Source organism: Orussus abietinus, unplaced genomic scaffold (assembly GCF_000612105.2).
Source record: "Orussus abietinus isolate OABI.00-Male unplaced genomic scaffold, Oabi_2.0 scaffold3, whole genome shotgun sequence".
Taxonomy (NCBI): domain Eukaryota; kingdom Metazoa; phylum Arthropoda; class Insecta; order Hymenoptera; family Orussidae; genus Orussus; species Orussus abietinus.
This window is the reverse complement of record NW_019395984.1, coordinates 1,903,697-1,929,179: the sequence shown is the minus strand read 5'-3', so window position 1 is coordinate 1,929,179 and position 25,483 is coordinate 1,903,697. Positions and strand designations below refer to the sequence as shown.

Genomic DNA, 25,483 nt, shown 5'->3' with positions numbered 1-25,483 from the left:
TCTGGTCGTTAAAGTTCGCCCTTCGTGCCCGAAAAGTTGTCCGGAGGGGCGGCCGGGTCGGGGGTGATTGCCTCCCTCGGCGGTGTTCCGGCGAGCGCCGATTGCCGGGCCATTAGGGGGCGATTGGCGGTGGATTGTCATGTTTCTCTTTTTTTCTTCGTTTTTTTTCTCTTTTGTCATTTTGGCACGACGAGTGATTATGCGTGATTCTCTTTCAGCGAGGGCAGAGAAAGGGTACGCGTGTCGCTGCTGGGCCCGGCACCTTCGCCGGTGACCCCCGGGGTCCTGCTGCTGGAGCCGATCATCCCTCCAGGTCACCTGCTGGACGCCATGGCCGCCAACTCTGCGGAGCTCTTGACCACCCACACGGAGCACACCACCCCTACCTACCACGCGCAAATCAGGTGAGGCCGGGATCCAGGTGCAGGTGTCCCCCTGAGAACCCCCGTGGCCCCCGAATCGCGTTGTCCCGTGCGACCCCCCCGGCCTTAATGGGCCGGAAGTGACGCGCCATCTCTTCCTCCATCCGGTAGCGTCGGTCACGCCGACACCAGTACACGCCAAACGCGTCGGGAAGGTCCGCGGACCCGGAAGCAAGGTGGACTCGTGGCTTGGGTCCAAGTGCGACGGGAGTTTGTTTACACCGTGAACAGGGACCGCGTTTTGCCCGGCCCAGGGTCTCTCTTGGCCCGGCGCGTCGGCCTTATCCCCCGGGGCGACTCCCGGAAAATTGCAAGGAAAATTACGAGGAGAGCGTAAATGGATACCATTTCGGCCGCGGGCAGGCCGAGGGAGAGCAACCTCGAGGAAGTGGCGGAAAAGAAATTTCCGCGGGGGGTCTAACCACCTTGATTAGACTGGGATCCCGTAGGCACGAGTTCCACCTGGTCTCGTGGGTACTTGGGATTTAATTTTTCCTGCGGTACCAGAGTGCTAGTTTGGGAGCTAGGTGTATGGAGAATCGGCAGGGGAACGTTTGCCAACAAACGGACGCGGAGGATATGCGTATTGGGAGGTGTCTAAAAATATGAAGAAGAGCCGTCGGGGGAGCCGAGCGCGAGTGGAACTCGACGTCCGCGCGGCACCGGCTCGACTCGGCGGCGCTGGCCGCGCGCTGCGTGCGCCGTTTCGCCGCCTCCACCACCTCCTGCACGTCCACCACCACCGCCGGCTCCTGCACTTCCACCACCACCACGCAACGCAGCGGAGACATACACAGGAGAGGACGGGGATCGATATAGCGTGGGTGGATGGGCAGCGGCGAGCCGCGGCAGTCCACCAGTCGCGCCGCTGCACGACGGCGGCTGCACCGCCGTCGACTTCTCTCTCTCTCCCGCCGGACCCGGTCACCCCCCCGAGCCGACCGCCCGCCACCCCCTAAAAAATAGTCGAGCCACCCCTTTGCTCGAGTTACGCTCCTTTGACTGCCCCGCGCGCACGTGCCGATCGCTCCACGGACTCTCCGCCACGGTCAGACCCGCTCGGAGGGAAGGCTTCCCCGGGAAGTGCGGAGGGTGGAACCGGCCGAAGGGGTGTGTGCTGACCTGGGACAAGCGAGGCGAGACCGAGACCCTCGAGGACGAGGGTGGAAGCGGCGGGGGGGAACGATAAAAGAGCTCTCTCTGTCTCTCCCTCTCCGGGAGCGAAGCATCTTCAGAGACCAGAGTTCCAGGGTGGATTTTCCGGCTTAAGGAGCGACGGGGGTGGAAAACGTCCGGGGAGAAAGACGTAGGGCGAGTCCCGCGGAGCATTTTTTATTCGGGGTGTTTTCCTCGGGGACGCGAGGAAGCCGAGGAAATCCCGAGTCTTCGACGCGGCGCAGCAGCCAGCTGATCGCGGGTGCTCCCTCGGCTTTCCGGTTTTCAGCCGGTGACGGCCGCGCCGCGTCGCGAGGGTCCTTCGGATCGACGCTCGGCGTCCTTTCGGCTGTCACTCGATGACTGGCGCACCCTCCTCCTGCTCCTGACTACGCGTTTACCCCCTGGCCCACATACGCGCGGCGAGCATGTACGATACATAGAGCCCGGCTCCAGCCCTGACCCATATACTCGCCAGCCCCCTATGGGTGCCGAAGGTGGCGGCCAGAGGAGGGTGCTTCGTTAAAGTTAACGCCAATTACCTGGCGAGCTGGTTAGTATCGCGCCTACCGGGGAAGCCTGCGCGACCCTCTCCGATTTTCCTCGACTCTCTTCAATTTCCGTCGCGTCCAGAAATTCCAAACCTCGTCCTAGCCCTTTTATCGACGCGATCGACTCGAGCCCGCCTCGCCGAGGTCGGATTCGACCTCCTCCACTTCGTAAGCGGTCGTTCCGGCTCGACTTCCGCCGACGATTCCGGAAGGAGCGCGTAGGTGCCCTCGTGCCGGTTTAAACGGACCCGGCCACCGGAAGCCGTACCGCAGGGTCGTAAATAGAGACGAATCGATAGGTGCGTTTCCGCGACTCTTCCGCGTAAGGGTGCACCGTTTACGTCCGCCGCGTCCGTCCTCGTCGGTAGGAGGTGATCGCGGTCGAAGGGAGGCCTCGGCGCCGCGTTGGCAGCGCGTATTGCGGAAAGGAAGAACGAGAGAAACAGAGGGGGAGAGAGAGGGGGAGAAGATCGGCGCCCGCGGCATGGGACCTCGCGAAAATACCCCCGGCCTGAAATAGCGCGCGTCCACCACCCGCGACGCCGCGACGCCCGTGACGCCGGCGTAAAAATAAGCGACTCCTGGCTGCCGAGGAGAGAGGAAGAGAGAGAGAGAGACCGGGACCTCTCTTCCTCCCGAGTGTCGATGCCGAGGCCGATCGAGCCGCAGCTCAAGGGAAACTTGGACCCCTCCCCGGGGAACACCTCGGAAGATGACGACCACGCACGGAGGACACGTCTACTACGTCATTAAGGTCCCCCGCGACGCCGGCGGGAGCGAGAGGTAAAGGGAAAAGAAAAATGAAAATAAGAAAGAAAAAAAGGAGAGACACATCAAGGGACCCTCCGGGAGGAGAGTCGAGGAAATCGACGCCGGGACCTCGAGGGGGCGACGGCGGGAGGGAGTGAAATCGATCGCCTAGGAGGCAAGGAAAGCGGAAGAGCGCGGAAAGTGGGTCGAAAATGACGCGCCTCCTCCCCCTCGACCGGGAGAACGGGGGGAGGTTCGATCCGCGGTGATTTTCCCGGGTTTCCGCGACCCCCCGCGAACTCGCGGGTGCACGGCTCCAGGAAACGACCTTACCGCTAGGTGGAGTGGCGCTGAATAGAGCGGGGTCTTCAACCCCCGATCGTCGTGCTCGTATGCGCGGATGCACTCCGGATGCATCGCGGATGTGCATCGGTGTAGGTGCCCGTCTGGAGGCGCGCGAGATATCTAGGAACGCCCGGGAACGCCCGAGAACGCCTCGAAGAAGGACCCCCTATGAGCTCTGGCCTAGATTTTCCCCTCGTTTACGTGGACGTAGCCGCTCCCCCCAACTGCACCTTCCACTTTGCAGGGAAGCGCAAATTCGAGGCTAGTCGAGAGGAAGAGAGAGCCGGCTTTTGTGCGCTCCAAGGCCCTCGGACACGTCCGAGCGTCTTCTTGGGGATTGATAAAAAAAAAAAGAATTATTCCCTGGCGCGACTCCGGCCTGATGAATTTTTTTCTTTTTTTTTTCCTTTGTTCCTCTCGCTCCGGAGAAGTAGTCGAGATGCGAGAGACGTTAATGCAGACGTGCACGGGAAATCTGGCCGGCGAAAATCCCGGACGAGAGGGTCCCCTGGGACGTTGAACCCTGACCGGGGTCAACCTCGCGCGACCGGATTTAAGAGGTCGGGTGGGGGTCTTCTTTTTTTTTTTATTCGGCACTCTCCAGACCCTCCGGCGATTTTCCTCCAAGTTTACCGGGACACCCTGTATGCGGCACCTCGGTACTTAGCCCCGTAATAATAGGCCTCGTTAACCTCGTTGAGAGATATCGAGGCGAGGCGAGCCACCTTTAAATAGGACCCGCTGCGAGCCGCTCGCGCTGCGAACAGTTTTTCCGACGGCCCTGGAAATGATTTTTCCCGAGTTTTCTCGATTTTTTCGGGATTTTCCGGGATCTTTCCCGCGCGCGGGGAAACATCTTTTGATTAATCACTCGCGGACGGGTCGCGTCACTCGTTTCGTCCCTTTCCCCGATTCGGAGGAATGCCCTCGACGCCTTTTGGAAACCGTCCGAGGAAACGTCGTCCCCGCTGATCTCGTAATATCCGAGGAGTCGTTATTAGCCGATCTGGCCACGAGCCAGCCGAGTCTTCTCTTTTTACCGGGCCTGTCCTCCGGTTTTCGTTTTCGCCCTTTACGAGCCCCGGAACAATCTCACCCCGGGACGAGAAGAACCCCGGAAACGCCTCGCGGGATCGAATCGGAAGTCTCGGTAGTCGAGGCTCTTCCGGCTCCCTCTTCCCCTCCTTCGGGAGTAGCCCGCAAGATGCACCGGCTGCGGGAGCTTCGTTACTATTTCCCCCCCTTCTTTATCCTTACCTAGGAAAATGATATCGACGATTTTCCCCGGTTTTCCACATCCTCGGAAGATCCGAGAGAGGAGGAAGGGGACGTCTCAATTTCCGGCACCCGCCGGAAACTACCGCGTCTATCCGGAGGTGCAGTTTCGCATCTCGCGGTCCACCGGAGTGCACGGGGATACTTTAAAGGAAGCGCTCTCGGGCTCTCTCGGGAGCGCAATTAGGCTCGTTTCAATGCCAAAGCTAATGCCACGGCCATCGGGGAGCGGCTCTTTCCCTCCGCGATTCGCCTCCGCTTGCCGTTTGCGGATCTTTTTTTTTTTCCGCTCGCTCGTCTCGCGCGACCGGCTGGAATCGGTCGCGAAACCTCCGGGGCCTTGTCGCCGAGTAGGAAATTCACCGTCTCCGCGCTTCCCGTCCGTTCCTATTTTCTATTTTTTTTTCCCGAGTTTCCGCGCACATTCGTCCGTTTCGCTATTTCCACGCCGGCTCGCGGTTACCTCCCAGGCGGGTCTCCCGGTATATCGATAACGGCCCCTGGAATCGAGTCGCGAGCACGATCGAGCAAGGCCGCGTTATACGTAATTACCAGGTGTGCGGCCCGGGAGACGCGGAACGTCCGTCCGGTTTCAAGGCGAGCGGACGCGGAAAATCGGCCGATGAGAACCCCGGAGAGCTCGCGTTGCGCAACCCGCGTGCGCAGTCGCTTAGCACGAGGGAGTTAATCGAGGCTCGTCGCCCGTCGAAAACGCTCATTGCACTAACTAATGGTCCATTCTGGCCCCAAGGGGTCGGCGAGTCTCGAGTGGTCGGGTCGTGAAAAAATAAAAAAAAAATATATATATACAATCGCAATAACAAAAAGAAAAAAACATGGACGAGTTTGACCGATCTTCTTTTTTTCTCTCTCCTTTCCAGCACTCTTGGCGACTGGTCGGGTAATTAATGAATAAAAAGAAAAAAAAAATGATAAAATACCCACGAGCTTGACGGATCTCTTTCTATCTCTTTTCCAGCACGGACAGTGGGTGGGACAACCCGTTCAGGCCGGACGGCGACTTGTCCAGGGAGGCCGACGAGATCGTCGAGCTGATCAAGGGCGGCAAGCCCATCACCCCGACCCCGGGCCAGAACGCGCCTCCTTTGCCAGGATGCGAGACCCCCGCGAATAGCCAGGCCGAGGTCGACTCGAGTTCGAGTCCGCTCCTCAACTCTGCCGCGAACTCGACGAACCGACCCCCGAACTCCTCGCCGAGGCTCAGCCAGGGAAACGGGAACGCCCATGGCACGTCGGCGAAGGGCTCGGCCAACCAGCAGCCCGTTAACGAGAAGGTGAAAAAAAAAAGAGAGATGGAGATGAAAAATTATCGATGAAAGAAATCGGTCTTGGTTATATACTCTTTGTTATATAGTCTTGGTCATGTAGTATAGGTCATGTAGTCTTGGTCTTGGTGGCAAGATATAACGTAGAAAACGTGATTTCAGGTGGGCCCGGCGACGAACGCGGCGACCGTCGAGGTCGGCAGGGTGACCTCGCAGGGGCCAGGGGATGCCTCCCAGGTGGAGCACGTCACCCTGAAGAAGAAGCCGAAGTGCAAGTGCTGCGTCCTCCAGTAACGCGGGGGTGGCCGAGGAGAGGGGAGATTCGATGATTCCCCGAGTCGTCGGGACGAGTCCGGGATTCGAGAGCGCGGCAGCGGGCGTCGGTCGTCGACGTCGACGTCGACGTCGGGACGGCGGAGGAGAAGAGACCTCGCTATCGGGCTCGAGAGAGGAGATCTCGGGCCCGAGGACGGAAAGAGACTGCAAAGCGCTCCCGAGACGTGATAGAAGGTCGATATATATATACATACGAGGGGGAGGAGGAGGAAAAAGTACACACGGGGAGAGAGAGAGAGACCAGACCAGGAGGGGAGGAAATGATTAAAGTATATTGTAGATACAGAATGGTAGCTATATAGCTTATATGCTTTTACTATTGTGGTTACTACGATTAAGGATCGTCAGGCGACCGAGGCATGGCCGCGTCGGGGAAAGCGCCCTGGGCCAACTGCAACGAGTGCATCCTTGGAAAATAGACGCCGAGAGGGAACAAAAGGGGATGAGAAAAATGGAAGACGGTCCTCGAAGTGGCGACGGACGCGTTGCACTTGGTCCGGCACGGTTTCCCCCTCGGGAGAACGCGGAGCGAGATTGGTTTACTACGAGGCTGCCTAATTTCACTCTTTCCTTAACATTGGGAGACCAGGCGGTCTCTTTTCCGCTCGTCGTAGGAAAGAAGAAAAAAAAAAGAAAATTAAGACGAATCGGCAACGAAGGAGGGAAAAAGCGGGAGAAAAATTGTGCAGCGACCGCGAGGGGATCTCTCGGTGGTCCGGTGCGAGGGAGAGCACCGACGGCTTCCCCGGGGGGAAGGAAGAGAAGCGATGTAAATTTGTATCTGGGATTGGGTATATAGTGTCTATATATGTTCCGGAAGAAAAAAAAAAAACAAGAATCATACACTATACGATATGTAGATCTTCGGACGACGGGGGGCATCGTTCGGGACCTCCTCCAGAGGACCCAGGGGGTGCGTCTCGACTTTCGGAGCCTGTGTATATTCCCTATATCATATAGTATATATATACATATATAAATATATCTGCTCGCTGTATAGAATCGAGGTATGCCCAATTCGAGGGATGGAGATCTATATTTTTCACGCGTTAGTCGGACATCTCCCCCGGTCCCGGCGAAAATTAGGCGAGCCTGTGCTAAGCCAAGATCGAGGAGAGGCGCGTTTCGTTTACGAGGAACGCTTTGAGGGCTGCGACGAGGAATGCGTCCTCGAGGATTATGGATTTGGACCGAGCCTTGTAAATACATGTCGAATCTCACGCGGCCGGACGTATCGTTGTACCGACCTCCCCGAGCCCTCCGCTCGCGGAGAAAATCCCGGCAGGATCTATCCGCGAGCCGGAGGTCAAGGAGGCGGGTCGTCGTCACGCCGTTTTCTTTCCTAACTGCTGCTAGTGCACAAACTAACCGTTTAACGACTAGGAGCGCGTCATTTTTAAGCGGAACCCTCGACGCCCGGCGTCCCGTCGTTCCTGTTGCGTTCCTTCCACCGCGACACTTTAGCTTCTCTCCTAGATATTAACGTGCATGTTAGGTTTCTATTTATTTAATAGGCGCCCCCCTTCTTGATTTTCAATTCCACGGGGTCGGAAGGTAGACATAGAGGGCGAGAAAGGGCGTACGTGTAAATCGAAGAGCGCGGAGCGAGGAATTGTGAACTGCGAAGCCACGAGGTGACGGACCCGGAATAACGACGGGTTTATTCCCTACTTCGACTAACCGTATACGTATATTGTCTAGGATATGTGCACGCGTTCACGCATTTTAACCCTCAAACCGACGATCAGTCGAGCGCCGCACCCTGTGATCGAGATCCTCCCTTAGAGGCGCGCGTAATGTATACGAACGATGGCCGCGTTGAGTTTCGACGTTCCCGACAGAAAGTACACGTACCGTAGGTCGGGGAAGCACGGAAGGTGGAAGGAGAAAAACCTCTCAACTGTCTGTCCCATGCAACTGTTGACTCTGCTGAGCTTACGGATATTAAACGAACATTAAATGTCTTGTTAAAGAGAACCGATCGTGACGAAATCCTGGAGAATACGAGGGAGGGTTCGAAGCGGCCTCCTTTCCTCTCCGGGCCCAAACGAGGAGTTTATATCGAGCTTATCGATTCATCGCGAGGAGGGTCCGGTCAATTTTTTTTATATGTAAGAAAAAACCCATCTTTTCGCGCTTTGTCGCAACCGCGACGGGATGTTGTACAAAATCGAGGGGGAAGAGAGAAAAAAAGCGACACGATATTCCACTCTGCGGCTCTTCCGCGAGGCGGCGAGCGCACGCTAGTATAGTTATTATACAAGCGATGCCATAATCGATGATCCCGCCGGTTATTAATTTCTACCTGTCCGACGAGTCCGCGGGTCGAATTGGAGTTTTCACCGGGGGGCACGGAGAGGGAAAGTGGCGTGAGGTGAAAATTCCCCGACGAAGACCGGCGTCTATACGCCTCCGGTCGCGTAATGCACACTCGAGGATCCCACGCGAGCCGATAATTGTCCGGCGATTATTTTTTTAAAAGACGACAACCGCCGAGGGCGTTTCACGTCTTTTCGGGATCCCTCTCGAGGCGTGAAAAAAGCGCGAAAGTTGGCCGCTCGTTCCCGGGCGAGACCTCTTTCCCTCCCATGAATAATGTCCCCAGGGGTTTATGGGCCCTGCGTAACCGATTTTGTTTACACTTCTGGGAGTCCTCTCGCTTTTTTTCTCCCCCCCACGTCTTCCTGTTACGCGAGATCTGGACGATCGCTTTTTATATTCCACGTGCACGCGGGGGAAGATCGAACGGTGACATTTGCGGGCCCTCGGACTCGACGTTAATTATTCTTAGCGTGGGCCTCGATCGTGATCGCTCGCCGATCCGGCGATTGCCCTTCGGGGGAATAAAGCAAACCGTATCGATCCTCCTCCGGCGAGGCTACCGACGAACGCGGAATGTGGGTTCGGTTGAGGGGAGCGAAAATGTCAACGGAGAGCCAATCGCTAGGTGCATCCTATTAAAGGTTCAGAGATCATAATGTGGACGTACCCTTAAAGCGGGAAAGATCCCGACTCCGCGATCCCTCGTGATATATATCCGTGGCCTTTGGCGGTCGCTTAAGAGACGATAAATCCACGCGTCGCCGGCTCGGGGAAAAATAATTGCATCCTTATACGGAGGGTGCGGGGATGCCGCGGGGATGCCGCCGGGTCCTCGGAGATGGACCGGGCAATTAACGCTGCACAAATCGGGACCCATCGATTCCAGAAAACAGCCGCGTCTCGGATCGCCGAGGGCCTCCTCGAGAACACGGCCAATTACTCGCGCTCCTTCGCCGCACCCTCTTCGCGGCGTCCTCCGCGAGTCGGCTTTTGTGCTCCAGTCGTGCGTGCGGGAGGGAAATGGCCCGAATGAAAAATGTGCGGAAGAAAGTGCCGGGGAATTTTCATTCGAAGTATTTTTCGATATCTCGCCCCGCGTACGAGCTTTCCCCGGCCCCCCCGGAACGCTCGCGTGACTCGTACAGGGAACGATTAAAATCGGGCCGTGATTCAGCCGGGAGAATGTGAAAAGCAATGAAAGGTACATTCCCCGATCTTAGATCCCGGACAAAGAGATGCATCTGGAAGAAGGCACGCGACCGCGGGACGTCGTAAGGCCCTTTCGTCACCGCATTTGTCGCGATACGATCGTCTCTATCCGTGAGGCGAACCGTCGACGCGCTCGGAGGGGATACACGCGTCGGGCCCGGGGAACGCGATATAAAGAGAGAAGATTCTCCCCGATCTGCGCTACTAGGATCCCGTAGTTCTAAGGCGCCGCGTGATGGTAACTCGCGGTGTGGTGTAGGAGAAATTTAAAAAAAAAAAAAAATAAGAAAAGAAGCATCTCAAGCACGATCTGCCGAGTCGTCATGGATCGTCGCCGAGGATCCGTCAGTTCCCTGGTACGTCTGCGCGAAATCGTGGGACGTGTTGGTCGAAAAAGAAAAGAAAAAAAAGTGCTAAGTGGGAATTAAATTCGCAGATCACTCCGCGTCCGTGTCTCGGTTGTAAATGTTTTAGTTTCTTTTTTCTTTTTTTTTTTTCCCATCACGCACTGTACTCTCCAACTGTGGTCCCCGTAGGTCCTGCTCCTCCTGGCAGGAGCGTGTACCGCCGAAAAGCTATCTCCAAACCAAAAAGCGCCTCCCTTTGCCCGGGGTGCCGGAGGTCTGAGTCTTCCGACTCCTCTGGAGGGTGGTGCCCCGAAGAGCCCCTCGGTGAGTGAGAACGGGGTTCAATGGGACGAGACTTCGGACTTCAAGGAGGTAGACGGCCAGGTCGTCCGCGTGGTCCAGGGCACCCTGTCCTACAACAGTCCTGAGGGACTGCCGATTTTCGTCAAGTGAGTGACCTGCGATAATAGAGAAGTATTAAAAAGGATCGTTAAACTTGAGATTTCACGGTTTACTTAATCGTTGGATAGATGTATATATTTTTTTTTTTTTAATCGTCGCGCGAATTAAATCGTCCGATAAATGAAGATTTGCTCTACGTTGCTTGAAAGGTACATGGCGGACGAACAGGGTAATAAAGCCAGCTTCAGATTCGGTACCGGACAAGGTGGGACCTCGGGAGGACCTCGCGGAGGTCCCCAATATCCTGGATCGACCTCAGGGGGCGGATACCCGCCTCATGAGAGACCCGGAGGCGGATCCAGCACCTACTTGCCACCGAAAAACGTCGACAACACTTATTTGCCACCCTCGTAATATTCCTCATAGATTTCTCATTTCTATTTTTTTTTTTCTCGCCAGGAATCCCATGCCCCGGTCCTCTGCCTATTTTCTAACTCGCATTAATGGATCGAATCGATCGAACGGAGATCGGCATCGAATTTCTTCGGTACACATTCGCATAGAACTACCCCGTATCTCGTGAAATTGTGGAGAGTCGTCGATTTTAGTTATTTTATTAAGGCAATGCGTAATTCACAAAAATATGTACCCGACGTCTCTAGATGACGTCTTCTAAGTTAATGTAGTATTTGTACAATACATAATGTATCTACGATTCTGGGCATGCTTATGAGCTTATGCTGATCCTTACGTTCTAACGAGAGGCAGGGCAGATTTATAAAATTCACCTTAACGATAATAAAGGTAGGGTAGGAGTTACGATTAGGCCAGCTCCGAAAGCTCACCAGTCCGAACCACGATATGTCGTGTAGCCGAAGGGACTCAATAAGACGGGCATGTGGTAGTGATTGGTCGGGTTCTTTACGTCGAAGACTATTTCTATGAACGGGTACATCGTTTCTATTCTCCTCAGAGTGAAATACTTGTCGACGTCGAAGTGGATCTTGTAACGCCCGGCCGTGAAGTTCCACTTGGTCGGGTCGCCGAGGTCGTTGCAATGTCCGTTCGGTGTAGTAATGCTGGAAGGCAAAAAGACGTTAACGACCGCGAAGGGGAAGGCCGATTAAAAGTAGATTACTTTGAGCTAAACGAACGATCGATATCGTTGAAAGTAGAAGGTTAGAGGGTTCCCCGAAAATCTAGTTCCATCCGTGTAAAGCAGAGGTCTGACCTGGATCCGTTGGTCGACTCTTACCTTTCGTTCAAAAATGTCCACCGACCGTCCATAAGTTTGTACAGGCTTACTTGTAGGCCACTGATCGGAAGACCTTTACTGGTATCCAAAACATGGGTGGAAATGCACGGTTTCTGTGCAGTGGGCGATTTTATGGACTTAAGGATTATATGCTAGAAGTATGAAAGATTGGTTCAACGAAGTCGAAAGTTAGCCGGTCAAGTTAACGGTTAGAACTTTAATCAATGTAGGAACCTTCTTGGAGGATTGTTGGATGGGTCCGGTTGTGACCGGTTGCTGGACGATCTTTACCGGGGCAGCCTTTGGTGAGACATCGGCTAGGTTGACAACGGTGATCGGCTTCCGGTTGGCCATCACAAGAGTCGGCATTTTTCCCTTCATTTTACCGAGAACGTATTGAGCTCCTGGGGTGAGCTTGCCTCCGGCCAGTGTCAAGGTTTTACCGACAGAAGTCAACGTAATGGTCTTGTTTGATAGAGATGTCATAGAGATAGGGAGTCCTTGCTGTTGGTTCACAGGATTCACTTTAAAGGATGTGTTTGTCTTCCCCACGGATTGATAAATGTTCGTCTCCTGTTCGCTCGATTCAACGTCCTTTATAGAATGAAAATAAAAATGGAACTTAGCTCCACGTAATGAACATCTTTGTTGTTAATTACTTACCTCAAAGGATTTTTCATGATCATCGCTTTCCTTTTTTCCTAGAGATATCTCGTGTTGTTCGAGCCTATCGTCCTCTTCTTCTTCTTCTTCTTCCTCTTCTACTACCATGTCGGTATGGTCGTTCCTCTCTTCGGGGATGAGGTCTTGATTGGCTTGAGTCGATTCAACGACCATTTCTACAAGTTCTACGTTCATTTGGTCATCCGTTTCCTCAAGATACTCCCCTTGTACGTGAGCCATAGCTTCGGCTAATGTGTCTCGGCATCTCTCTTCCTATTCAACAGATCAATATATTAGATAACAAAGATTCCGATATAAAATTCTCTCATTTAGTTTGCTACTCATTCCCACCTTAATACTTTGAATGGATGGTTTAATATCTTCATCCTCCGATGGCCTAAGCATTTCCTCCTCTTCTTCCTCCTCCTCGGTCACCTGTTCCTCTTTGTGCTTCCTCTGAATTTCTTCTATCTCTTCGTCGTCGACATCCAGTCTCTCGACGACGTATTCTATGTCGTCGTCATTGTCCTCATCTCCCTCTTTGCCAGATATAACCATATGACCCTAATCAAACATTAAATAAGTCCACCTTCCCAATGCCGTGTTCTCAAAACTCTTACGACAATTATACATACTTCGTTCTCATCATGTTCACCCATACTCGCCTCGACCTTGGACATTTCTTGCTTTGCCTTCAAAGCATTCATCTCGTTCTGATGCATCAAGGCAGACCTCTGATGCTTCATGGTGCAAGTGTGTTTCAGCAAGGAGAGTCGGTGCGCATGTAAATCCTTTTTACAGTATGTACAATAAGCACGAGTAGGCTGCAGCGGAACAGAAGTCAGCCAGCCTGAAATTAATATAAAAAATTCACCTTCCAGCATTACCATCTTACTAATTCCACCAAACTGTCATTAGATTAATCGAGTCAACAGTCAAATTAAAGAAATCCTCTTTCTACCCACTGCCATAAAAGAACTAACCTTGAGACCGAAAGAAGTTAAAAAAAGTATCACCGACGTTGACGATTAAGTCGATTAATAAATTCTCGCTTCCGATGGTGCATAATCAAAAAATCGCGCAAAAAGCACCACGATGGTAACGCCATCTGTGACGGGGTCCGAAATTAACCGCGCGAGGTGGACGTCGGAGGGAAGTATTCCAATCGACGTTAAACGGCAAGAGTGGCAACGAGCGCCAACGGAGTAGGGGAGGGTCACCGAGCGTCGGATTCGGAAACACGTTACCTTTGAAGTCGAGCATGAGTTCCCATTCCTTTCGGTAGCGCTGAGTATAGACGCGGGTCTTCGCGTGGCTGATTTTCCCCGTCGGCGTGAGCCGGGGCCCCTTGAGGAGGTTTGCGCGCAGGACCGTCTCGTTGACGGCCAACAACCCATCCAGGTCCTTCCTCTGCATGTCGCAGGAGCGCCGAGGGGGCCGTCCCGCGAACGCGTCGAGGAGTCGCGGCGCGAAGTCACTAGGCTTTTTTTTTCTCCTAGACCGTGCGGGGATAACGGCGAGCCTGGCGTCGTCGCGCCTTTCGCGGACCTTCCCCAGCTGTTCCCAGTCTCGAAATCCGCAGGAACCGCTCTAGTCTCGGAGCTAACTCCCTAGCGATATCCGACAAAATGGCTGCCGCGACGGAGTACCGAAGAGTTTCCACGGTTCGCAGCTACCGCGAGTCTTGACCGCCTGGCGGCCGCGGACTCAACTAATTAAAACACTCAGCGTGGACTCGCTCTTCTTTATGTCGCGGACTCAGATGTTACCAACAGGTTCGAACCAGAGATGAGTTGGGAGATTGCTCACAGGCAAGGTCGCGCGATCGCTGCCTGTGCTGTCCCCTGGTGACTGATGCGAGCGGCTAATATATGTACTTGCCACCTGTCGCCTCTTCGTGAGCTATCACCCAACTCATCTCTGGTTCGAATACCCGTTCTGAAGCTCGCGACGTCGTCCGGTACAACGGAAACAAACCAATCGCGTACTTGCAGCTCGGTAACGTATTTGGAAATTTGAATCCTTTACGTATCAGTGGACCCGCGAAACGTATCGGATGTTTAGTTAACCAAACGTCCAAGCGGTATTGTAATGTAGCGAAAGAACAATTTATTGTGATTCCTGCATTTTCAATTTACACCGATTAAAGGTTTTCCCGTGTCGGGCCACGATCTATTGTTTCTCGCGGGATGTCCTGGCTCCCGTGCTAGTCGCGGCCCATGGTCTTCATCATCTTAACGCGTTAACGCAAATTTATATCGATATATCTAAGTCAGAAGCCGCAGCGTAGACTCGGCTCCGATAGTACGGCTACGAGTTTTTAATACATTCATGATTTGATTTATTGTACAATACCAACCAGGCACAAACTGTTTAACGTGTAGGTGTCCGACTTAAGATACTTAAAGTACCGCAGTGGTCAAGATTTACAATATCGTGCTATGTATCCTCGCGATTACATGCATCAGACGGATGGTGATGGTCAAATGGGTACTTAAGGTTATGCCTGAAACGCTCGCGTAAAAGGTCGCTATGAACCACTTCGTTAAGTTTCTCTCTTTCCTTATTTTACAAAATCCTGTTAAATCTAAGGAAGCTTGCTTGCATCCCGGCAGTGAGTGGAAATCAAATCGCAAGTCAGTGAGTACAATTCGTTTCTTGTGCCTGGAATGTAATCTGCTTTGAATAGGAAAAAAAAGAAAAACTAGACCTTTGCTTCCGGTATACGACCAACACCAAAAATGTACAAAAAGGTTTAACACTAACGACGTAACTTTTTAAGGTGTGTGTATGGCTCTTTTTACATGTCTCCTAGGGCTAAGTAAATTGATTCCTATTTCAAATGTACATCTCGGATCTGATCGTGCGAGATCAGATTGTTGTTATAGTTTTCAGACGATCGAACGGGTAAACGTCAAACAATAGTCTAAACCCGGGTACAATGATATCCGTGGTTACGTGATCCTTTTCCTAAGAAAGTCGATAAAGAGTGTTACAAATGGTACACCAAAAGGATATGGAAAAAAGCAACTAGAGCCTAAAAAAAAGGGTGAAGCTCTTTTGATCCGAATGGAAGGCATTGTAAGATCGATAACAGTATATTAAAAATTGTTTAAGATCTACATATGAGAAGAATAATAATGTATCGAACATATATGTACAATTTGTTGCCATTTGTAAGAATTAGATTAATGTCTTTATCCTACAATCCTTGTTTTTATAACCACTGACATTTAAGCATAGACTGAAGATCGATGAAACTTTGAAAACATGCTTTGCATATCGAATCGTCTTTACAAATCCCAACCTACTAGCGTAACTCAATTAACTCGAAAATGCCTTGGCTCGAAGCTACCATTTGAAAGCATAATCTTATTGAAACGTTGACTTAAAGAGTTTTATTAATTATTATTGTTCATGCCTATTTTACAAATTAAATAAACGGCTATGAATAAAATGGCTCAAGATTATTTTTGGAGTAGTGTCGTGATTTTAATATTGTCATCAGGAGCGCTAAACTTGCTGGGCAGAAAGTGCAATGTCATTTTGCTTACGAATGTGACGTTTCGAGACGGTGGACAATTGTAGTCAGTTGAGCACTCATGGAGATGCTTAGCCATTACTAACTAAAGAGTTGCTCGGTGGCACGTTCCAAGTCCCAATTGTAAGAGGACAGTGCGACTCTCGCATTATGTTCGGCTATGCCCATATCTGTTAGTCGCCTAATTTTATCATCCAGATCAGGCATCTTTGCTGGACCTACGATTGTGGCATAAGCAATGAGCAGTCACCTATAAAATCCATCCAGCACAAGAAATACTTACCACCCGCGTATACAGACGTCCAATGTTTGGCAGTTTGACGGAACATTTCAGGTTGTTCTTTGTATTGTTTAGCTACGACAGCATCTTGTGGATCATCGGGTTCGGCAGCTGATAACAAAGCTTGCAGCGACAGTAAAACTGTCCTTAATGTCATAGCTGCTGCCCTGTGATATGGAGTTAGATCAATAAGAATCCATTAATATAAGTTACAGCCACAACTATTAACGTACGTCTACCAACTTCTAGAATTTCTATAACATACCATTGGTCCTTTAATATATCTAAACAAATGGCTCCTGTTACAGATGATATGTTGGGATGCCATATTTTTGTTATAAATCGCACCTGAAAAAATATTGAATCATCATAAAAGAGCTAGCAAGAAAAATTACGTTTCAAATTCACTCGTCTCTTACCTTAGGTGGATTAAATGGATACGTTTCGGGCACTTTGATTTCTAGCATAAAGTTACCTCCTTCGTACGGTGTATCAGGTGGACCAGCAATTTCTCCTTTGAGTTCCGTAAAACTATCATTCAATAATTCAACTTTAATTGCACATTTGGCAACCTGTAATTATATTTGATCATAAAATGTGCTATTTCAATACCAAGAAAATGTTAGAAATTGTTGTATTAATATGTAACAGAATCATTAAGAACTATTTATAATCAAGAGAAAAGATACAGATTACGATTTATCCAATTACTCAAGCAAATTCAAAACATTGATCACATAGAACATATGTCGTCATGGATTGCTAAATAATAAAACTAAAAACATTGTAACCTCTGACATGGCAAACTGATAACAAAATGGTGAAATACTCCATAAATGCTAACTCATTGAAATCACCATGCTTAGTGTTTATGTGGGTCTGAAACAATTCAGACGAGCTTAAAAATTCCATTCGAGAGTGACACACATGGAATCCGAATATCTGGGATCTCAAAGGAGTAAACAAGAATCATCGACCAAAGATACAATGGCCCTTGAACAGGCTGGTACGTAATCTCTATCTTGCGTCTACGATCTAACATGAATCTTAATACGTTCTACCACCCAATTATTATTTAGACCTGTTCCCACCCCTGGCCCTCGAAACCAGATCACTTCAGAAATTCCCCACTTGCAATAAAATCCAAATAACAAAGGATTAAAAGATGCCCAAAGGAAAACACATATAGAAGAGACGACTGGCATATTCTTTTAATTCTTTGTACTAGACTTTCCCACCAGAACTCGTCCGTCTACAAATAGCCGATGACAGTCCAGATCATAACAACAGTTGCAGCATATAGAAGGCAAAAGACAACCTAAAACAAGCTCGCTGTGTCCGAACAAAGAGCACGTCGAGCAATCTCTTTTCTCCAATCGATGCTACGAAGGAAGATGTTCTTTGCCCTGAATTTAAAGGAACATGAAAAATCGGACGTGATCGTTATTCGGTTCTCGGGTAGCCGAGATGAATACGCAGAGAAGTCGCAAAAAGTCGCAAAAAGTCGCAAACGGTCGCGAGGGAACCACGGGTGTTCGGTCGCACACCAGAGTCCACGGCTCCCCGCTCGTTCTCCGCAGAAGGCTACTCACATCCTCGCTCATTATAACCTCTTTGAATTCCCGTTTGATTCGCTGGGCCGCGATGTTCGCCATGACTTCCAAGTCGGCGGAGCAGAGTCTTCAGCAGACCGTCATCGTCATTCGAGCGGGTTTTGCGTGAGGCGCGCTCGGCGTCTCGAGGCGGCCCGCGACGTCTCCGGGTCCCGGGGAAGACTTTGGCCCGGGTTCGCGTCGGCTCCTGGACGACCTACCGATTTACAATCCCGCTGGCAGCCGTGCGCGCCGCAGCCTCTCCGAAATCGCCGCTTCGGTCTCAATCTATCATTCGATTACCGCCGGCGCCACAGTGATGGAAAACTTGACTGTCACCGGTTACTCGCTCCGTCCCTTTCTCTCGCCCTCCTCCTGGGTGATCTCTCTCTCGCGCAGCGTCGTCTGCAGACCTCCCCGGAAAATCCTATTAACGCTAACCGGCCGTAAACGAATTACCATAGGGACCTCGGGCGCAAATCCTAAAGGACGGCCGAACGACGAGTCGTTCTACGATCTTCGAATTAATTGATGTCCCTGCGAGACACCCTCTTCGGCGAGGAAACGTCGAGGCGGATCGCGTATCCGCGGGTTTTGCGCTGCCGCGCCACGATTGGCCGGCGCCAGCGGAAAGTCGCTCGCCGATTGGCTCGCGCTAGCCAATCACGGAGCGCCTCGAGGTTCGCTGTGGGTGCCGCTAGGGCGCGCCAGCGGCGGCGCGTGTTTCGCTGACTTCGCTCTCAGAACTTTGACGACGTTCAATGACTGCTAATGGCGGCCGATGCGAGTCGATCGAACGATATTTCCCCGTGCGGATGAGTGACCCGCGCTTCCAGAGTTCGCTGGTCTCGTGTCGATAAGCGATCGCGAAACTCGATCCCTCGTGGACGCGACTCGACGGTGGGGGCGAGAAAACGGGGCTCCGATAAGGGGATCGCGAAGCGCGGCCGAGCGCGATATCGCGACCGCCGGTGGGGGAACGAGGCGCGGCGGAGGCTTGCGCGCGCGGCTAGTCAGCCGAGTACGTCACATCCTTCGGGCCTGCGCTGCACTCCGATTGGTCCCCTGATCGGCTCCGTCGGTTTTCAGTGATGCCCGTCTCCCAGCCAGTGCGTGCCAAGAGTTTGTTACGCGCAAACTTGGAGAAGTCTCGTTGCGGCCCCTTGCAGAGCAGAATGCCCAACATCAAGGTCTTCAGCGGCACCTCGCACCCGGACCTGGCCCAGAGGATCGTCGATAGACTCGGCATCGACATCGGCAAGGTTGTCACCAAGAAATTCAGCAACCTCGAGACATGGTAATGGTCGCGAGCGTCGTTCAGCTTCTTTAGCGCGTTGCCGCGCGGACCACATGGCGAGACCGGCGTACGTTGCGTGCTTTTTGGGTTAGATCCTTCTTAGCGGTCTTCTAGGCTTTTCGGTTTTGATACCGGTTTTTTTTCTCACTCGCCTTTGTCACAGAGTGACACCTGACAATTCCGTCGCGTTGCTCGGACCGCGTCGGTTAACCGCTGTCTTTGCTCGGCATGGAATGCGGTTTTACTGAGCCTTCGGTATTTAGATTCGATGATTCGTGTTGGTTCGATGCTTGGACATTTCTATTTGATGCCCTTGCTTCGTTGCGCCTTCCACGGACGGATATGTACTTGGGTATTTTTATCTTTTTTTAATGGTACAGATACCTCAGGACGTAACTCCGTTTTGCAACATGGAGATAGGTGCATTTTTGGATGAGATATCGTCTGCTCGGGTTGATTTCTTTCACTGCTTGTTGATTTAGCTTTATTGCAGTTTTTGTGTGTGCGAGGCGACGATCGAATTCATTGTTTGTAGCGTGGAGATCGGGGAATCGGTACGAGGAGAAGATGTATACATTGTACAGAGTGGAAGCGGAGAAGTAAACGACAACCTAATGGAGCTGCTGATTATGATCAATGCTTGTAAAATAGCGTCAGCGTCGCGGGTAACGGCGGTCATTCCCTGCTTCCCTTATGCCAGGCAGGACAAGAAGGACAAGGTAAGGCGTTTCTATTTCTTAATGACAAAAGTATTTTTATCATTTCTAACCGTTGTGTCTTTATAAGTGACTTACCAATACGATTATCATAAAAGTAAATAATAACCTTTGTATATAAATTGAAAAAAGCGATTTGAATAATGCTTAATACAGAGTTTCTAAGGAGGCAAGGTTAAGAACGCGCTTGCAAAGTGATAAGTTTTTTCTTCTGTTCTATTCTTTTTGTAATCAGCTCTGTCTAACCTGATTTAATTAGTTTGTTTTATTTCATCATAATCGCCTCATTGCTGAAGTATATTGTCATTTATGATTAACTAATCACACTAGATTATGTGGACATTTTAATTCAAGTACTTTATTGTTACAACATGCGCTTTATCGTTCCGGTGATGGTTTAACCGAGTTGCATCATTTTTCTCTTACGTTGCTTAACAACTGTCTACTTTCATTTTGCTTCGTTGACTTAATTATTTCTGCAATGTTTTTCTAGCCAAATCTAATTTAAAACCAGCTAACGATTGTCAAAGTTTTAATCGAGAACTCCATAGATGCTCTATATTAGACCTTCCAATCATATTAAGTATTAGAAAGAGCAGTTCCCTTAAAGACTGGTCAATTGCAAAGGAAGCAATTGATGTTCGGACATCCTGTAAATCTTTTGATTATGATACATTCGCAGGGCAGTGACGGTGGGGAGAAGTCAGACAATAAGACTCGCTTTGTCATGAAGTCGAACGAGTGGAAGTTCAGGGTAACTTGAGGCAGTCCTTTTTTCTGCTGATTTATTTTAATCACTTGCTTTGCAATCATCAATGGGAGTAATATATTTACTGGCGAATTGGAAACTACAATCCGGTAGGATCGTCCTTGTGCTTATAAGGTTCAGCTTCTCGTCACTTGGAATAAATTGCACAACTAATTTTGGGCGTCTTCGACATCCAGCATGCTAACGTGTAACGGAGGGACTATGCGCCGATCGTCGACCAGGCGAGCGTGCTTATTAATTATTAATTCATAACCATTATACAGTGCGCACTAGGCGCTTTAGAGAGTTAACTTAGTTTCTTATTTCGTGGGAGGACGCATCCCCTGTATTCGGTGTCCCTGTTATACGATGTACGAAGTCCTAAAAGGAAAGGGAGGCATAAAACTTAATTTTGAATTTCAACCGGGATCGTTTTGTTATGGCATGTTTACTTTAGCATAGATTTCATGTTCGGAGTCGCTCATTGTACGCTGGGAAAAAAGATTCTATAATTTTTTAAGGTCACACGAATTGTTAAAAAAAAAAAAAATCACGAGTAACGTACATCTTCGAATTACACTTGGAGCCGATGTAGCATCCGGCCAAGATTTGTTGTCTTCGTGGACCCCCCGAAGGGTCAGCGGTCAGCATGCCGTGCCGTTATTTTCGAGCAATTGTTAAATAAATTTCCCCATTTCGTTTGCGTATCGACGCAAGAGGAAAGATTGGAGATAGGGGGAGAGTCGGGAGGGAACTGCATCCCAAAGTGATGTAAATTCCACCACGACTCTCAGTATTGGCTCGTAATAACAGTTTAGGGTGTTAAAGCTATCGGCAGGAGATAACTCCCGGGTTATCACTACGAGCTCCCAGTGGAAGTCGATTACGAAATCGATGTTGTACTCGATGATCGCGGGGGGGCATGTGTAATCACTTCTGTACGCAACATCGAAACTCACGACATACCGGACTTTGGGATCACGTTACTTTTATCGCGGAGGGACATAATCGCGACCGATGATTACTCCAATCCGCATACCCTCTTAATATTGAGTAAGCCCCATGACACGGAAGCAATAATTGTTGACTCTAGTCTATGTAGAAATAGAAAAAATAAGAGGATGAGACTATCGAAGCGTGCGTTGTTTCATACGGAGACAAGGTTTATGAACGGTTGGGTATTTTCAGGACTTTGCGCCCGACCTGTCTACAGTGAGTATATTAAAGTGCAGCGAGAATGTCGAGTGAGGCGTTTGCAATGGTAACTCGATGACCGGTTGTCAAACACTTTGTCATTTCGTTGGAGAGCGATCTCTTCTCGTAGGACTAACAAAACCTCTTGATCGTTGCTACATGGTACGACGGTACCCTTGCGAATGAATGGAATACACGGGCTCGTAATTGCGCTAATTAAGCACCTCCGGTGATCTCTCTATTCTTTCCTATTTTTGTTCGCGATCCCTACGATCTATGCGAATGAGAGGGCAAAATATTAATACGACAGCTACGTGTATGCACATGTAAATATCTATTTACTAGTCATACACCCTGAGATGCATCACGATGTACGTCTTACGATCACGCGTGTACACGGACGCCTGCGTCGCGACGTCACGTACATACTGTGGGGTACTCGTTTGTTCCTTGGGTACTAATTATTATGTGGCTTGCGAGATTACCGTCGATATGTCGGTTCTGGTGCACTAATCACAGTAACGAGAGGGTGGGCGATCACCCGGACCGTTGACACCGCTGTGTATATCGTCCATTAACACGAATTCAGAGCCGATGCTAATGTGGGCAGGCGTTTAACACCATTCGGCTTTTTCATGACTTATTGATAACGTTAATCTTAGATAGCAGCCTGCCGATTACACCTACGTCGTCGCCTAGGAGCCGCTCGCGAAACCCTGTAAATCCTGCGTCGATTCTTGGCCTCTCTCGATTTATTACAAATTCAAGTCTGTGGATCAAGAGAAAAAAAAAAAGAAATTAAGTTAATAAATAACGATAAGGGATTCACCTAGTTTCGCGCGACACCTCGACGGTTTTACACCTTGTACTTAACACAATGCACTTCGGAATGCAGTAGATTAATCGTTCGGTGGTTGATTTATGGATAACTCGCGTGGATTAAAACGACTTCCCTTGTCTTGCCTTAAGTGTGTGTTCTGTGTCCTCCGGAGTATTTTCTTTTTCTTTTTTTTTTTTTCTTTCCTTTCGTCTCCTCGCTCGCGGTCCTGTCGTCTCGACGAGAACGGGTGCACGAGAGAGGTGCATTGTGTTGTTGCTTTGCATATTACATTACGATAATTTTTTTACGAGTTATCGCGCTTCACTCACCACTCCCGATCGAGTCTAACCCCGGGTGCATTTGCAACACTTTTTTCCTTGTAAACTTCTCTCTCTCTCTTTCTCTCTGTTTTTTATTTTCTTTTTAATTGTCTCCGAATTGCCAATGGTGAAAACCGGGAGGAAGGATCGAAGAACGCCTTCGTCCAAGTCCCAGCTCTCTTAGCCGTTGTATTTATATTTTGTCCCCTCGGAGTATAAGCCCGGTCCATCCTGGATCGTTTTCGGACTCGAGATATCTTTTTTAGGAGTCCGTGTAATGACAAAGGTAGAACGAAATTGTACGCGCAAATGGTCTCCGATTTCGGAGGCCTCGTCAATGCGGTCTAGCTGTGCACCTGCGCTGCGTTCTTTTGCTCATTTCTTTTTATTTTTTTTTTCCTTTTACTTTTTCTTTAAAGTAGACCAGGTACGCCTATATTCTCTACCGTGTAGAACGTTTCGGCTTCCAGGGGGATAACCAGTTGCAAATGGACTCGGAAAGGGCGGACTCGCTCGCCTCGGCAATCGGCTGATATCTCTGATCTTGATTTCCAGAGCCGCGCTCCCATCTCCGCGAAACTGGTCGCCAACATGCTCTCGGTCGCCGGGGCCGACCACATCATCACCATGGATCTCCACGCCAGCCAGATCCAGGGGTTCTTCGACATCCCCGTCGACAACCTCTTCGCCGAGCCCGCGGTCCTCAAGTGGATCAAGGAGAACATCGTCGAGTGGCGGAACAGCTGCATCGTCTCTCCGGATGCAGGCGGTGCCAAGAGGTGCGTGACGAGGACGGTGACTCCGGTGCACCTGGAAGTGACACCGCGTCGCGGGGTATACCTCTTAATTAATTCCTAATTCTCTGCGACCCAGGGTCACGTCGATTGCCGACCGCCTGAACGTCGAGTTCGCCTTGATCCACAAGGAACGGAAGAAGGCCAACGAGGTTGCCAGCATGGTCCTGGTGGGCGACGTCAAGGACAGGGTGGCCATCTTGGTGGACGACATGGCCGACACCTGCGGGACCATATGCCATGCCGCCGAGAAACTCGTCGAGGCAGGTGCCACGAAGGTCTACGCCATCCTGACGCACGGCATCTTCAGCGGGCCTGCCATCAGCAGAATCAACAACGCCTGCTTCGAGGCGGTCGTCGTAACGAATACCATACCCCAGGACGGGCACATGAAGGAGTGTCCCAAGATTCAGGTGAATCTACGCGAGGATATGAGATAGCTGTAGAGACATTACATTTGATTTGGTACCAACCTCCGGTTTTACGTTGCAGTGCATCGACGTCTCCATGATGTTCGCCGAGGCCGTCAGGAGGACCCACAACGGAGAGTCCGTCTCGTACCTGTTTTCGAACGTACCTTACTAAACTTCTCCTCTATCGGTTCCTATATTTTTTTTTTCCTTCTTCTTTTCCGACGCGCCTATAACCAGAGCCCTCGAGTGCTCCCGCGGGTGCTCGTTTCCGCGTTTTTTAATCCCTCGCGAAAAGCGCGTTTGTCCAGCGGGACGGAATCCGTTTCGCTGGGTCAGCCGGCGAATCGATTCCGCACCGATCGACGCTTGTTTAGCTTGGCTGCGGATTCGTCCCTGGTACCAGGCACCGAACGAAGGTCGGATCGATCGCCGAGGGTTTTGGGAGTCGAGGGAACCCGTCCTCGGGTCTCGGCTTGGAATCTCAGGGCGGATCTCGACTCGGGGGTGCGGATCGGTGGACTTCGCGAGTCCTTCTCCATGAGAAGTTCTCGCGAGTTCACGGGAGGGTTTCGCCGTCTTCAGACATCCTAGTGGTTAGCGTTATTCAATTGTTATCACCCCGTAGCCGCGTTTTGGACGATGGCGAGGGTAGGAGCGCCTACTCGTGTCGCACTCGGGCATGGTACTGGATGCGTCTTTCTCGCGCCAAGTCAATCGAAGAGGCTGGGTCTGAAACGGAACGACCGTTTCCTTTTTTATATATATATACACATGTATAATGCATATACAATAAGTGTGCATTACGATCGCCGATCACTTTGGACAAAGTGGACAGGCCGCGTCTCGACACGCGTATCGGGGACTCGGGGAAACTCGGGAATTGTGAGCGTTTCTCGACCCGTTGCTCGTATGCTAATTAAGAATTAATACCCGGGGGGCTTTCCCTCTTTCGCGGCCCTTTTGCGATTTCACTTACCGGCGGTTACGAGGTCGTTGCGAGCGCTATCTTGTACACCGCGGCGGCGGTTCGCGGCGCGATATTTGAAACATGACACATGGATCGCAGGGAGACACCGACTCCCGGGCGATTCGAGAGCGATTAATGTAGAACTCCCAGGCGGCACTGTGTGCTAAGAAACGACAGGGACGAGTAGGAGGACTTCTCATTCCGAGGGTCGTCGTAATTGGGTTTTGTACCGACAGACACAATAAATCGTTTTCGCCCTGGCTGGTGGAAAACCGAGTTCAACGCTGCTCTTGATTGGGTGTTATCTTTGATAAGTCGGACCGTGCTGTCCAGGCGATGGAAGAGACCGCGTAGACTTAAGCTATAGAAGCTATCTGCGAGATGGCGCGAGGTTATCGCTTCCCTGCAGCTTCGGCTTGCAGCTGAGAGCCCAGTTTCCCGCGCGGGACATTCGAATCGGCCCGCGAGCCCGACTCGGCCGGT

General features: G+C 50.9%; 5 protein-coding genes across 8 annotated transcripts in view; 3 read left to right on the top strand and 2 right to left on the bottom strand.

The window, feature by feature from the left end:
• The window catches only part of LOC105699138, a 31,759-nt gene extending 23,662 nt beyond the window's left edge, over positions 1–8,097 (top strand). The window contains exons 4-6 of the mRNA XM_012423905.2: positions 219–404; positions 5,478–5,793; positions 5,947–8,097. Coding sequence (XP_012279328.1) covers positions 219–404; positions 5,478–5,793; positions 5,947–6,078 — 634 coding nt within the window. The 3' untranslated portion in view covers positions 6,079–8,097. The remainder of the gene's footprint in view (positions 1–218; positions 405–5,477; positions 5,794–5,946) is intronic.
• A 149-nt stretch (positions 8,098–8,246) lies between these two features.
• Positions 8,247–11,116, top strand: LOC105699139. Its single transcript, XM_012423906.2, has 3 exons — positions 8,247–10,007; positions 10,188–10,447; positions 10,610–11,116. Exons 1-3 carry the CDS (start codon positions 9,975–9,977, stop codon positions 10,812–10,814), a joined length of 498 nt encoding a protein of 165 aa, XP_012279329.1. The 5' UTR covers positions 8,247–9,974; the 3' UTR covers positions 10,815–11,116.
• Positions 10,841–13,942, bottom strand: LOC105699137 (probable serine/threonine-protein kinase kinX). Of its 2 annotated transcripts, XM_012423904.1 has the most exons (7): positions 13,566–13,942; positions 12,954–13,168; positions 12,670–12,882; positions 12,319–12,591; positions 11,890–12,249; positions 11,656–11,807; positions 11,116–11,479 (listed from the first exon to the last, which is right to left on the bottom strand). In XM_012423904.1, the coding sequence occupies exons 1-7, from the start codon at positions 13,732–13,734 to the stop codon at positions 11,242–11,244; spliced, it is 1,620 nt and encodes a 539-aa protein (XP_012279327.1). In that variant the 5' UTR covers positions 13,735–13,942; the 3' UTR covers positions 11,116–11,241. The 2 variants fall into 2 exon arrangements, with proteins under 2 accessions (XP_012279325.1, XP_012279327.1); XM_012423902.1 differs by lacking the exon at positions 11,656–11,807 and having other exon boundaries at positions 10,841–11,479.
• Positions 13,943–14,623: 681 nt separating this feature from the next.
• Positions 14,624–18,341, bottom strand: LOC105699181 (ubiquitin-conjugating enzyme E2-22 kDa). 2 transcript variants are annotated; one of them, XM_012423982.2, is made up of 5 exons: positions 17,732–18,341; positions 16,559–16,711; positions 16,405–16,487; positions 16,143–16,306; positions 14,624–16,077 (listed from the first exon to the last, which is right to left on the bottom strand). In XM_012423982.2, the coding sequence occupies exons 1-5, from the start codon at positions 17,792–17,794 to the stop codon at positions 15,941–15,943; spliced, it is 600 nt and encodes a 199-aa protein (XP_012279405.1). In that variant the 5' UTR covers positions 17,795–18,341; the 3' UTR covers positions 14,624–15,940. The 2 variants fall into 2 exon arrangements, with proteins under 2 accessions (XP_012279405.1, XP_012279406.1); XM_012423983.1 differs by lacking the exon at positions 17,732–18,341 and adding an exon at positions 16,997–17,015.
• Positions 17,002–25,282, top strand: LOC105699180 (ribose-phosphate pyrophosphokinase 1). 2 transcript variants are annotated; one of them, XM_012423980.1, is made up of 7 exons: positions 17,002–17,145; positions 18,821–19,028; positions 19,564–19,747; positions 20,427–20,498; positions 23,382–23,605; positions 23,700–24,033; positions 24,113–25,282. In XM_012423980.1, the coding sequence occupies exons 1-7, from the start codon at positions 17,067–17,069 to the stop codon at positions 24,203–24,205; spliced, it is 1,194 nt and encodes a 397-aa protein (XP_012279403.1). In that variant the 5' UTR covers positions 17,002–17,066; the 3' UTR covers positions 24,206–25,282. The 2 variants fall into 2 exon arrangements, with proteins under 2 accessions (XP_012279403.1, XP_012279404.1); XM_012423981.1 differs by lacking the exon at positions 20,427–20,498 and having other exon boundaries at positions 17,003–17,145.
• The last annotated feature ends 201 nt before the right edge of the window (positions 25,283–25,483 follow it).